This window comes from Ochotona princeps, chromosome 18 (assembly GCF_030435755.1).
Source record: "Ochotona princeps isolate mOchPri1 chromosome 18, mOchPri1.hap1, whole genome shotgun sequence".
Lineage (NCBI taxonomy): Eukaryota > Metazoa > Chordata > Mammalia > Lagomorpha > Ochotonidae > Ochotona > Ochotona princeps.
In genome coordinates, this window is record NC_080849.1 from 9,607,883 (window position 1) to 9,621,285 (window position 13,403).

General features: G+C 39.9%; 1 protein-coding gene across 2 annotated transcripts; it reads right to left on the reverse strand.

Annotated features, from left to right (window-relative positions):
* Positions 1-393: 393 nt before the first annotated feature.
* SERPINB13 (serpin family B member 13) lies at positions 394-10,285 on the reverse strand. Of its 2 annotated transcripts, XM_058677102.1 has the most exons (9): positions 10,121-10,285; positions 9,646-9,706; positions 8,940-8,952; positions 7,330-7,360; positions 3,948-4,058; positions 3,471-3,588; positions 2,548-2,690; positions 2,201-2,356; positions 394-798 (listed from the first exon to the last, which is right to left on the reverse strand). In XM_058677102.1, exons 1-9 carry the CDS (start codon positions 10,283-10,285, stop codon positions 394-396), a joined length of 1,203 nt encoding a protein of 400 aa, XP_058533085.1. The 2 variants fall into 2 exon arrangements, with proteins under 2 accessions (XP_058533085.1, XP_004579506.2); XM_004579449.2 differs by lacking the exons at positions 7,330-7,360; positions 8,940-8,952 and having other exon boundaries at positions 3,948-4,076; positions 9,650-9,706.
* Positions 10,286-13,403: the final 3,118 nt, after the last annotated feature.

Consider the following 13,403-nt stretch of genomic DNA (forward strand, 5'->3'; position numbering starts at 1 on the left):
TGCTAAGAATTATGTGCTGCTATCATTTCAATGATCTGTGACTATTTTAAAATGTATTATATATGAATAAAGTTGAACATCCATTTGATTATAGTTTATAATTTTTGCCTATAAACCTCATGAATCTTCTACCTTTTGCTTGTTGATCTATTTAGTAATTAACCCTTTGACTATAATATAAATGGCACAAACAAGGACATTTCAATTGCAGAAAAACTATAACCCCATATGCATTATTTCAGGCGGCAAGTCGTTGATTTGGTGGTAAAAGACGGGAATGCCTGCAAATCAAGCAGAACTTAAAAGGAACGGGCTATGTCCACTACTGTGTGAAAACTACAACACCGGATAATAGGTTTTTCAATGGGAGGCAATGTTATGGCAGTGACTGTCTCATGGAGATGAAAATTTGCCAAAGAAGAGGATGCTGTTGGAGTCGCTGTGCCTGATGAAGAACAGGAAAGGGTGGTTACAGTGGAAGTCTTCATAGGCAGAGGCCGAGGTGACATTGAAGCGGATGCCGGTCGCGGCAGTAGCCTCGGTGCCTTCCTCGGTGATCGCCACGAAGGCCCTGTGCAGCAACTTGTCAGCGTGCAGCCCGGACAGCGAGGACATCGCGGAGCAGTCGGCGCTGCTCTCCACGAAGGCATCTTCCAGCCCCACGGCGGACAAGACAGGCGCAAGGTCGTAGCTGCCCTCCACTTCAAGCCGGGGCAGGTGTAAATTCACGTTCCTTTCTTCCATATGCCCTGGGCTAGTCCACTCTACTAACTTCTCAGGAGTTATTCTATCTATAATCTATATTTTAAAGGGAGCACAGAATAGCATGATCATCAATAAAAGGTCAACTGCATCACTGATTTGTGTCTGTCAAAAATTATTGAGTTTTATAATAAATAAAAGCAGAAATTTCATTTACCGTCTATGTAGCAAGCTGTTGTCTGAGATTTCTCTATTCAAATTATCTGTGTTTCCGTGAAAATCCAACAAATTAAATGTGTTTTTTAATTAAAAATAATTAATTTCTTATTGTAGCAATCTTTCTTTCATTTTTCACTCTATCCCATTATTTTTAAATGCATGTGACCACATGTATAATCATTACACTTGTGATCACAGCTAACATCTATTCTACTTTATATGTATTTAACATTTTTGCTCTACAAAATATCTCTCATAATTATCTTCAAACTGCTAAATAATCTTTCCATAAGTTAATAAATATTAGCAATAGTCATATCTCCATTCATTTTAAACATTTAAAATATGAGAGGTAAAATGACAAATTTTAATAATTATTTCACTGTAATAATAATTGCTGTGAAGCTCAAACTAGGCATCTTAGTGAATTGAATGCTATCATTATTGATTTGGCTCAGAAAGGTAATTTTCCTTCTGAATTTCAAGGTAATTCCCACAACTGGCTTCTTCAGCTAGTGCATAAATATTTTTAAATCTCTTACAAATAACTGTCATTTGGCTGTTTCAAAATATTTTCCAACTTTTAAAGCTCATAGTTTCTCAGCCACAGCTTACCAGTTGGAACTATAATAACAGCACCTAACATTATTGAGTGCTAGCCATAATATAGATCTTCCTCTCTGTCTCTCCTCCTCTGTATAACTGACTTTCCAATAAAAATAAACAAATCTTTAAAAAAATAGCAGGACTCAAGGAAGTTAAGCTATTTCATTGGCTTAAAAAGTTATTAGAGGAGTAAGATTTGAAACAAAGATTGCTGATCTCCAAAACACAGAACATTACCATTCTAATTTTTTAACTACAAAGTCAGTAGGACCAAACTAAAGGAGTTCAAGACATGAGAGTCAAATAATGATATTTCAAATATCCAGGAATTTAGTGAATAAAGCTTTTATTTATTTACTGGATAAAATTTTCTAGGTGCACACCTTTGACTTTGCCCCAACCAAAAGCACCTATACATATCAACCATTTCTCAGACAAGTGGATGATATTTAGAACTCCCATAATCATAAACATTGATTTTCAGGTCATCTTGAAGTACTTTACCACAGAGTCTTAGTGACCCCAATTACATCAATGGCTCCTCTTTAGCCACCTGAGAAATACTGTCTACCTGGCACTGCCCAGCACAATTCCTGCTTAAAGCTCTGTATGTTAGCTCACCTAGGTAAACCTCACAAAGCAAGAGCAAGGGCAGAGAGATGTGTGGTCTCACCTTCTCCAGACCATCTATGTCATCAGGCAGAAGCACAAACATCTGGAGGTCATTGTTTTTGTACGGGATCCCCAGGATTTTAGCCGGCAAGTCCTCGGGGAGCATGAAGCTGAAGGGATGGCGCTGTGTCATCATCAACACAGTTTTGCTTGTACTCTGCAGCCGGTTAGCAAAGCACACAGGGTCAGAAGACACAAGAGCAAAGGCATAATTAGATCAGCCTACAATGCTGTCTGCTGAAAATCAGCCTCACAAAAAGCATTTGCAATCTTCCAGTGTTCATTTGCTCACACATGAGTAAATTTCACACTCCATGTGTCTATACATTACTTTAAAAAGGTTTATACCTTATTCAGCCAAAATTCTTCCTCCTTGGTATCTTCTTTCTTAAACTCTCTGTCCCATTGCCCTTTAAAATAAACTGTGTTGATCAGCACCAGTTTGGTAGCGCTGCTCAGAGAACCATCTGGAAACAAGTCTTTGATCCTTTCTGCAAATGAGCAAACAAAAAAAAAATTGATCCATCTTCCAAATCACAGATGATGTGCATGGCAGTCCTGCAGAAGAGCATTTCCACGTTGATGTTCCTCTCACATACATCATAAGCTTTTGGTTTATTCCAGTGGATCAGAAAGAAGAGAGTGGAAGAACCAGCCTGTGGTACAGCGTATAAGGACGGAGTTTACAATACCAGCATGGCGTGTCAAAGTGCAGGTTTGAGTCCCGGCACACTCTCTGCTGTTTATGGGGCTGAAAGCTCTACCATCGTGCTTGATGCTCCAGGAGAGCTGAGGCCTGGGTGTCCTGGACATAAATAGCAAACACAGGTCTTGTGGGCAGAGCTCCATGTTTCTCACTTAATAAAAGCAAAGGATATTTCCTGTGATATTTTCACAGAGGGATCCAGGCTCACAAAGAAAAGCTCTCACATACAAGAAGGTATGTAAACCCACAATGAACACAAGCCATATCAGAAATCCCAAAGATACTTAAATTTATAGCTGAGAATAATTCTCCACTGTTTCCGGGAAGCTGAGCTTCTACGGTCCCCTCTTGATTCCTACCGGTTCTCCCCACATTTGCTGAGACTATTCCATCAATGGCAGGTCCTTCCATTCCTCCTGTCCAGCTCCACCTTGTATCCCTACAAAACCCATATCACATACACTCCCACAGCTCGTCCTCGGCACACCTCTCAGGTGCGAGCTGAAGGCTGCACTCGTAGCAGGCATCAAGAAGATTTATAATAAATGACCCACCCATACTCTACCATTCGTTTGACTTTCAACCCAGGAATTAATCTTCTTTCGAGTTTCATCAGGTGCATTTAGAAAATCAACAGGCTCCAAAGATGCATGGTAATATTTTTCAACATAATCTAAGTATTTCTTGAGAAGAAACCGGGAAGGAATAGAAAGAGATTGAAAAGTCAGCTTGTCAATTGTCAACATATTTAAGTAAAATCATCTGTGCATTAGAACAACAAACATCTCAACAGGAACCTTGGAAGTCACCTGGAGTATTCCCATGCACATGTTCATGCAGGTATAATGAGGTTCAGGTTTCCCAAACTAGAACGAAATCCTCAGAAGTTTCCAAACGTCTGCAGTTCACGCCAATAGCTCAGCAATGATGTGGGCTCAAGCAGGCATAGGACTGAGGCAGCCCCATGGCCCATGGTCCTAACAGTATCAAGTAATCCCTCATGACTCCCATTCACCAGTGTGCTGAATTCAGTGAAGCTTACCTGGAGGAAAAGGTATGTTTTTTCTCCAAACAATCTGTTGGTTATATTCAGCTCTCCTTCATTCCCGAGCTTGTCTATATCAGTCAGTAACTTTTGGAAGTACTGATGTATCTCCTCCTTCTCCCCAATCTTAAAAATCAAAACAAAACTTCCATGGGTTACCTTGGCAAAGGCCTAGAATCGCCCTAGAGTGCTGCTCCATCTTCCCCTCACTTTGGAATCCTTGATGGGATCCATAATGAGGTGTGACCTTGGCTTTTACATACATCTTATGACAATGCAGGCTATGACCCATTTCACTGCCACAGAGGCACTTTCTACATCAGTTCAACATTGTGGATCTTGCATTTCTCACCTGGATTGTTTCAGTCTCAAATGTGATTGCCCACTAAGGGTTTTGTACATTTGTCTTTAGCTTCCCACAAGACCATAAACACCTATGAAAAGTAGGTGATTTCCAAGAAAATTCTTATCCACAAAAGATTGGAAATTTCTATTCTTCATAGTGGATGAGAAAAATGATTCCTGATGGGATGAGTTACACATTGAGATAAAGTGAGATTTATTCCTATCTTGATTTTAAAAACCAAATTATCCTATAGGATCCATTAGTTTTACGATCGAGAACAGAGAATTACTTCCTGGTAGTGCCAGCTCACCCAGAACACTTTCCTGGAAAAAGAGATAACAGAAAGGTTATCTTCTTCCAGAATATAAGGTCCATGGACTTTGTCTTTGTTGGTTGATTTTTTTATTTCATTTATTTTTTTACTGAATCCTCAATGCCTACAGTGGTAGCTGCCTTATAATAGAGGGTTAGAATAACTTTTTTATTTTTAATTGGAAAGGCAGATTTACAGAGAAGGAGAGACAGAAAGATCTTCCATTTGCTGGTTCACTCCCCAAACAACTGCAACAGATGGAGCTGAGCCAATCTGAAACGGAAGCCCAGAGTTTCTTCTGGGTCTCACACATGGGTGTAGGATCCAAAGGCTTTAGGTCAACCCTATTGCTTTCCCAGCCCATAAGCATGGAGCTAAGTAGGAAGTGGAAAATCTGGGACAATAACCAGCACCCATATGGGATCCCCACTTGATGGGTGCGGATTAGCCAGTTGAGCCGCTGCTCCAGACCCTAACTAATGCTAACTGTTGCAGGTAATTTAAGGAATATATGAAGACATTCAAACTGAAAATATTAAAGTATTCTCCTCTACAGAATGTGCACAGGAACGAGGTGCCAAGTTGGGGATCACTGAAAACAAAGGTGATCGATTTACACTTGAGTTTTTAATCATAAATATAGTGACAGGCTCGCCTAAGTATACGCTGACAAAGCACTTTAGTCAGTATAGTCCATACACACAGAGAGGACACATTCTCAGAAAGGACCCAACAGGCCTGCAGAATCGCCAGCTGTGCAGACCACAGGATTAGGATACGTTTCTCAACAGCTCAAGATTAACTGAGGGTAACAAGAAGTGGAAAGACATGGAGGTGACAGTGAATCAAAGGAGCAAACTTAGTCTTCAGAAACTGACCTCACAAAAACGACAGATGTGAAGTAACGCCAAAAAACTCGAAATAAACAAAAGGGAGAACAGGTACATTAAATGAAAGTAGGAAAGTGGTAGATAGATAAATTATGATATTAATGAACACAGAAACTAAAAGGAAGAACCAAGCAGAAATTCAGGAACTAGAGAATATAATCACTGAATTAACAAATTCACAAGGGAGACACAACAACAAACTGGACTAAGCAGAAGAAAGAATTTCTGAACTGAAAGGCAGGACATTGACAATTACTAAAAGGGGGGGAAGGTAAATAGTTAAGAAAGTTTTAAAAATAGCTGAAGGGACTTATGAGACCTCATCAAGAGGAACGGCACAGACAGCACTGTAGGGCATGAAGAAGAAAAAAGAAAAAGCATATTTGAAAATGTAATTACAGAAAATGTCCCAAATCTGAAGAGAACTTGGACATTAAAAGTAAAAAAAAAAAAACAGATCAAAGAACTCTAAGTCATGTAAAACTAAAGAAACCTATGCCAAAATGTATCATAATCAACCTGACAGTGGTTACAAAGAGGGAAAAGGTAGGTAAAGAAAAGCTGCTTGTCACATACAAGGGGATTCTCTTACATTGTCACAAGATTTTTCAGTAAAACCTTGTTAAAATCGATTGGGATAATGTATTCAAAAGCACTGAAAAGAAAAGAAAATGAACCAAGATTGTTATCTCCAGAAAAAAATCCTTCAAAAACCAATAAATCCAAGAGAAAAGTTTTTTCAAAGATCAACAATATTGACAAGCCTTTAAGTAGCCAAACTAAGGAAAAGAAAGGGAAGATTAAAGTCATTAACATTAGAAATTATACAGGAGGTGCTACAACTGATGTCACAGAAATGAAAATAATAACGAAAAGTACTACGTGTAATTACATGCCAAAAAACAAAACCTAGAAGACAGGCATGCATTTTCAGAAACATACATGCTACCAAGACTGAATCATGAAGATATCAAAATTAAACAGTTCTGTAACAAGTGACAAAATTGAAGCAATAATCAAAAAACATCCAACAAAGAAAAGCCTGGAACCAAATAGTTTAACCAGAGAAGCCTATCAACCATTTCAAGGGGAAAAATGCTAACCCTTCTCAAAGTCTCCCAGAATCAAAGAGGGAATTCATTCTATGTGATCAGTATCACTTTGATAACAAATCATGCAAAACAAAAATACACACAAGTGAGCATTGTTGCATGGCAGGGAAACCATACCTTGGGATCCTTGCCATCCCACACAGGATGCCTGGCACTGAGCCCACATCAGCCTCCTCCAATGCAACTCCCTGTGAATGGCCCTGGGAGGCACCAAATGGTGCCCCAAACACTTGTGCTACACTTGCCCACATGTGGGACCTAGATGGAGTTCCTGGCTCCTGGCTCCTAGCTCCTGGAGCAGACCTGGATATTACAGGCCTTTGATGTCTTTTCTCTCTCTCTCTCTCTCTCTCTCTCTCTCTCTCTCTCTCTTTCTCTCTCTCTCCCCCCTTTTCTGTCACTGTCACTCTGCTTTTCAAATAAATAAAGAAATAAAGATCTTTAAGAGGCTCTGCTGTGGCATAGTAGGATAAGCCTCTGCCTATAGTGCTGGCATCCCATATGGGCCTCAGTTCAAGTCCCAGGTGCTCCTCTTCTGATACAGCTTCTGCTTATGGCCTAAGAAGGAAGCAGAGGGTGGCTCAAGTTCTTGGGCCTTTGCACCCATGTGGAAGACCAAAAAACAAAAAACAAAAAAACAAAAAACCACCTCTTGTCTCTTGGTTTTGGATCAACACAACTCTGGCCTTTGTAGTTATTTGAGGAATGAACCAGCAGCAAATGAAAGATTCTCTCTCTCCCTTCCCTCTCTCTCTCTCCCTCTCTCTTTCTCCATCTCTTTTTTTCACTCTGACTTTAAAAACTCTTCATTTAAAAAAAAATAAGAAATCATTTTCAAAAAATAAAACCACTTTAGATAAATATCCCTTATGAATACAAATTCCTAACAAACCCAATTCAATAGCACGTTGTAAGGGATACGCAGTACAACTAAGGAAAACTTATACCTGGGATGCCGACAGGATTCAAAATTCCAATGTACAATACCACCTCAGCAGAATTTAGCACCCTCTCAAGATGGAAACTACCTGCACATTTTTAAAAGCCACATATGAAAGTCCATAGCCGGCATCATTCTCAGTGGTGAGTGACTGCAACTTCTCCTCCACTTTCAGGCAAACACGCCTACTCTTGTGATTGCCATTCAACATTTCCAACACAGTACTGAAAGTTCCAGCCAGAGTAACTAGACAAAGAAAAGGCATCCAAATTGAAGGAAAAAAGGAAAATTATCTCTGTCCGTGACAGCATGATCCTGCATGTAGAGAAGAAGAGGGTAAACACAGCAAAGTACCTGTTGCAATGAATAAAGCAGTTCCACAAACATCACCAAATCTACACACAAAATCGGTTATCTATGCACTGATATCGACCAATATGAAAAAACATTAAGAAAGCTTTTTTATGCTTCTGATGCAGTGGTATCAAAAGTATAATCCAATTAGGAATATATTTTACTAGAAGGTGAAAGACTTATAAACCACAAAATATTATTAAAATCAGCCAAAGGAAAAAGAAAGTAAGTGGTGAAACTCATGAGGGCTTTCCGTTGTTAAGATGCCCGGGCTACCCAAAGCAAGCCAAAGATCCAGGGCACTCACTATCAAAATGCAGAAAATTGTATTTTTTTTTTTAAGAAACAGAAATCCTAATTTAAATGTAATCCTAAAGGGACTCTAAATAGCCAAAGTTCTCTCTTTAAAAGAACAAAATGAAAGTTCTCATCATTACTGATTTCAAACTGTGAAGCAGTGATAACCAATATGATATGCCAGTCACATGTAGAAAGAGATTTGGAGCAACAATGTTTCTCTTAATTATGCAAATTCACTCAGAAAATAGAAAATATGAAACAGTTCCTAAGTCATTTGATGAATCTGATATTTTATGAGCATCAAAACTGGACAAAGACGTATAATTGATTGATTTCATTTACAATACACTTTTTTACGATTCTAACAAAGTATCAGCAAATCCAATAACGTACAGTGTTTTTAGACATTGTTGTCAAGTTGCTTATTCCACAAGTGCAAGAAAAGCTTATACAAAAAGAATCATTTTGTCATTGCTTCTAACGGAGAGGAAAGAAATTCCATCCACAGGAAAAATGGATAAACGCCTGTAAGAACGAATCAAATAGGGCTACAAATGTCTACCTAAAACAAATAAATCTTGTAAACATAATGTTGAGTCAAAAATCCACAAGTTGCAAATAATAATGTCAAAAAGATATTGCATATAATGAGATAATAAATACATGGGACTAGGAAAGAGGATACCTCCTGTCTCGGCAGAGGATGGCACATACTCTAGCAAGTTCTTGGTAACTGATTTATTCTAACTTATTTCTCATTCTGGTGGAGGGGGATAAAGGATACACAATGCATGACTTCTTATGCCTCAATATTTTGCCATCAGTCTTGAAAAGCAAGTTTCCAAATATCCTGAGGTCGTGTGTTAATGAAACAGTGCACAGCAGGCCTGTCTCCGGGCAGATCATTTTACTCATCTGTTTCGCCATCAACTAATGAGGGGATTAGCAGAGATGACCTTTGATGTGTGTTCCAGTCAAAGCCTTTGAGTCAGTAATTTTACTCTTTTTTGTAGCACTGAGCCTCCCAGAAAAATTCAGGGTCATCGACAGAATGACTACTCTGGGTTGTACAGAGCTCAAACTCGGCTTCCAGCCTGGTGGTCAAGCTCTCCAGAGTTCTATATGAACTATCATGACTGAGAGGAAAAGTCCTCTGAAAAGACCTGTGCCCCTCCACCAAAAGTGGGCATTGGAGCAACTGTCTGAACCAAAGCTGCTATAAGAATCTTGGAAAAAAGCTTGGCTCCCAAAACATGCAACTTAGCCTTGAGGGAATTGGGAAATCAGCAGGCACATTGCTGAATAGTTTGAACTGCAATTTTTCTGCGGTGGTTATTCTTACTTAATAATACGCGTCAAGTGCTCCACATCTCTCCCAGGCCTTTTCCTCAATAAGCTCACACCTAATAAGCAAACATGTTGAGATGTAAATTTTGCAACCTACCTCTTTTTCTCTAGTCTTTATTCTTGAGTCTTCCGTATCTTTTGCAAAGTGAAACACCTGGTAGGGATAAAGTGTTAGTATGATGATCACAGCAGAGAAAACACCACAAGCATCAGGACAAAGGAAATGCCTATTAAAGGAACCCCATGGGCACATCTTTATGTCCTTGCAAAATCTTGAAAGTTGCCCACTGACACTGGCTTATCCACACATGATATTCGTCACTAATGTATTATTTATACCCTAATAGAGACTATGTCAATTCACCCAGTACTTTTTACTCTTCATGATTTTTCTCTAATTATGAGAATAATTTCTTTCGTGGGATGGTATTTGGAGTAAAGCTGCTCCGTGTTTCCATGGTCATTGTGCCCTGCCACAGGTCAGAATGAGCCTTTTTAGCAAGGCTAAACTAGAAGATTGAACTCCTTGCAACAAATCTGTGTCTGGAAACCAACGGAAGCGTCCTACCTTCTGTAACTGAGAGGCAGTGGCTCCTCTGGTCCCGAGGAGGATCATGCCAATGGCAGTGGAGATGCCCACAGGAGAGAAGAAGACATTGCCATTCTCTGTTTTCTTTAGCACTTTGAAAAGATCAAACCCAAATTGAATATTTGCTGCGCCAAGTGACTCCATGATGATTTCAGGGGTATCTAAAACAACGATGAAAGCAATAAACACCAGATGTTTGAACTGCTCTGTGTCGCCAGGGCACTCTTACTTCTCTTCCTCTCAGTGAGACAGTCCTGATGCCCACTTCTCTGGGCAGCAGCCAGCTTCAGGCTAGCTTCTCCTCGTGGTGCTCAGCTCTCATTTGCTCAGGGAGCAGGACTAATGCCTTACTAGTTCTCTTCTCCCTGTTCGCAGAACTTGTCTGACACTGACTGCAACTCCTCCTTGTGATAAGCCACCCCAGACAGACCCAGCCCTTATTCCCCCCAAGCCCAGCTTGTCCAGCTGCTCAGCCTATGACGAGAGGCGGAGAAGGCACCTGCAATCCCACTGGCCTCACATGCAGAGGATGGACTTTAACAATGAGATGCTCAGCGGTTGCACCCTAACATTTTTTGTTACTTTGTTCCTTAAGAATCCAATCCAGAGAGTGGTAACTGAATGATTCTCTTAAATCTTAGTCCATAATTTCATTAAAACTATTTTCTTACATGGCATATTTTGGGTCATGGATTATTAGACAGAGGATTTTTTTTCTTTTCTCTGTTGTTTCAGGCTTGTATGGTGAGCTTGTATTATTTCTATTACCTCACAAAAAATTAAAGAACCACTAATATTTATCAAAATAAATAAGTACACCACACTTCATATTTTCTTCCTCATTAGCTATTGGATAACCAGTTAACAAAAACTTCAAGAACCCAAATGTAAGAATACAATAAATGCAGAATAAAGTCCCTGCGAGCCCACATATGTTTGGGGATTTTGAATTCACTGGGCTTATCCCTGCTTAAACACCCCACCTCTGCTGTTGCATCTTCCAAGTCCAATCCCAGGATTCCTTTCAGGGATTCTTGGAAGGCTTATTCAGAAAGAAACTGAGTTAACTTGATCTGTCAGCAGGATGAAAATGCATTGTTGTGGCTGTGGAAGCACTGAGTTTAAAAAAAAAAAAGCCACCTCAAGGAAAGTTTATGTACAACAAAAGTATGTCTTTCAAGTGAATATCAGTATTCTGGAATCACAAAAGCTAGAGGAAAAGGAAGAACTTACCTGGCTTCTAGCGAGACAGAGGTGTCTGGGCAAGGAATGAGGAAACATTTGTAAAATGAGTAGCTGATGCCCTTAATTTATAGCTCTCTCTGCCTCTCCCTGCTCATTAGACTATTTCCAGTGAAACAACTACGGTTTCCCAATGATAATTTCCCTAATAAAATTAGTCAAGGCTTCTGACAAACCTAAGGCTTAAGTTTCTATTGTATCTTTTATTCATAGCCAAGAAGTTCTGCATTTGAAGTTGTCAGCAACTGTGTCTTAACTATAGTTCAAATAGTATGTACATTAGAGGTAGAGGAAGAGAATTTAAATTTTAACTTCTCCAAAAGTCCTTAGAAATTCTTTGGGGTAGGAAGTGGAGTTGTAAAAGGAGTTCAACCAAAAGAGGCACAAACTATCTAATTAACTAAACAGCAAAACCAAATCCAAGATCATGTTTCCAAAGAGGACCAAACTGTAGTGTTAGAATCACCAGGACAAACACATTAGCACCTGTTTGAGTCTTGAACCATAATAATATTGGGAATTCACAGCAAATAACTGGGTAGATCAGGGGATTTTTACCTTAAATGCACATTAAAATCTAGTGGAGAGCTTCAGAAATATATGTGTGCTCAAGACCTACCACAACCCAACTGAGTCAACATCTCTGGGATGAGAACTAGGGATCAAAATGTTTATGACCTCTGGTGATGATGATACACAGCCAAAGCTGGGAACCACAGACTTATAGAGTCTGATGAAGACCTGAATAAGCGCAGCTTACTTAGCCTGGCTGGATGGAGCTGTGTTCCAACAAGTCCTTCTTCCTAATGAAATTAGCTTTGTAGTTGAATTCTTTTGAATGACAAATACACAGAAGAAAATGAAAGAAACCCATTTTGCTAGGAAAGCAAGTAAAAAAAACCTCCTGGCAGACGCATGTACACACACACGCGCCCACACACCCACACACACACACCGTGCTAACTGCCATTAATTCGTAAGCACTCCATAACCTTACTAATTTCAGGGAAACAACAATGCCTAAAACAGCAACAGCAACTCAGTACAAAATTGCACTTCCCAATTCCAGTTTTTCCTGCCAACCCTGGAACATGCCTACTGGCTCTACTAGTTCATTAAAAGAAACAATCCTTGGATCAGACTCAAAGCTCATCTTCAGTAAAGGGTGTGGGGATCACCGTTGTTGTGAGGATGCAGCCTCTGAAAGACCCCCCTCGCCTCTGCCCAAACAATGACCTCCTTAGGGAGACAGTCCTAAGGGCAGGAGCTGTGCTGACTTCCAGAAAATTCATGGAAATGGACAGAGAAAGAGGTTCACCTGGATGCAAAAAGAAATTAAAATCCATGCATAGTTCTTACATAATGTATATCTCAATAAACTTTTTGTAGATGATCTTCATGCATGGATTTCAAATAATTTTTGCATCAAAATGGCCCTATCTTTAATTTCTCCATGACCTTTTTGAACCTCCTTCATGTAAAGAAGTTTAGAAAGAATCAATACTTAGTTATGAAGTTAATCCTGGATGTCAATGAGACAGAAATGTGAGTTTTTAAATCTGGCATACAATATTTGAGTTGACAACACTCCACAGTCAAATGTCTCATGGGATTATGTCTCAGTCCTTTCTCTGGAGCTCCTTAACCCCTCCCCCATTCTATTACCCAGTTCATTTCATGTGCTCTTCCATCTTCTTCCATTGGGAAACTTGGTTTTCCCTGGGAACAACTACATACCACAAAGCCTTCTGAAGGAAGAGCCATATCTGTTCCCTTCCTAAGCCTTTCTTCTTCACTTACCTTTAGTGTTTGCTTGAACACTCACCATCTCTCTGTGCTGCCCTTTACCTGGCGTCTGCTCTGGTAGTGCACCATACGCCTCCTGTACACCGTCAGCCGCCAGTACTCGACTCCTTTCCCTCCTTGGGGCTGGCACTGCTCGCTTCCCTGCCCCTCCCCTTCCTTGTACAGTTCACTCACACAGTCTTCGATTGACTGTTGTCCTTACCAGGAGCTACTC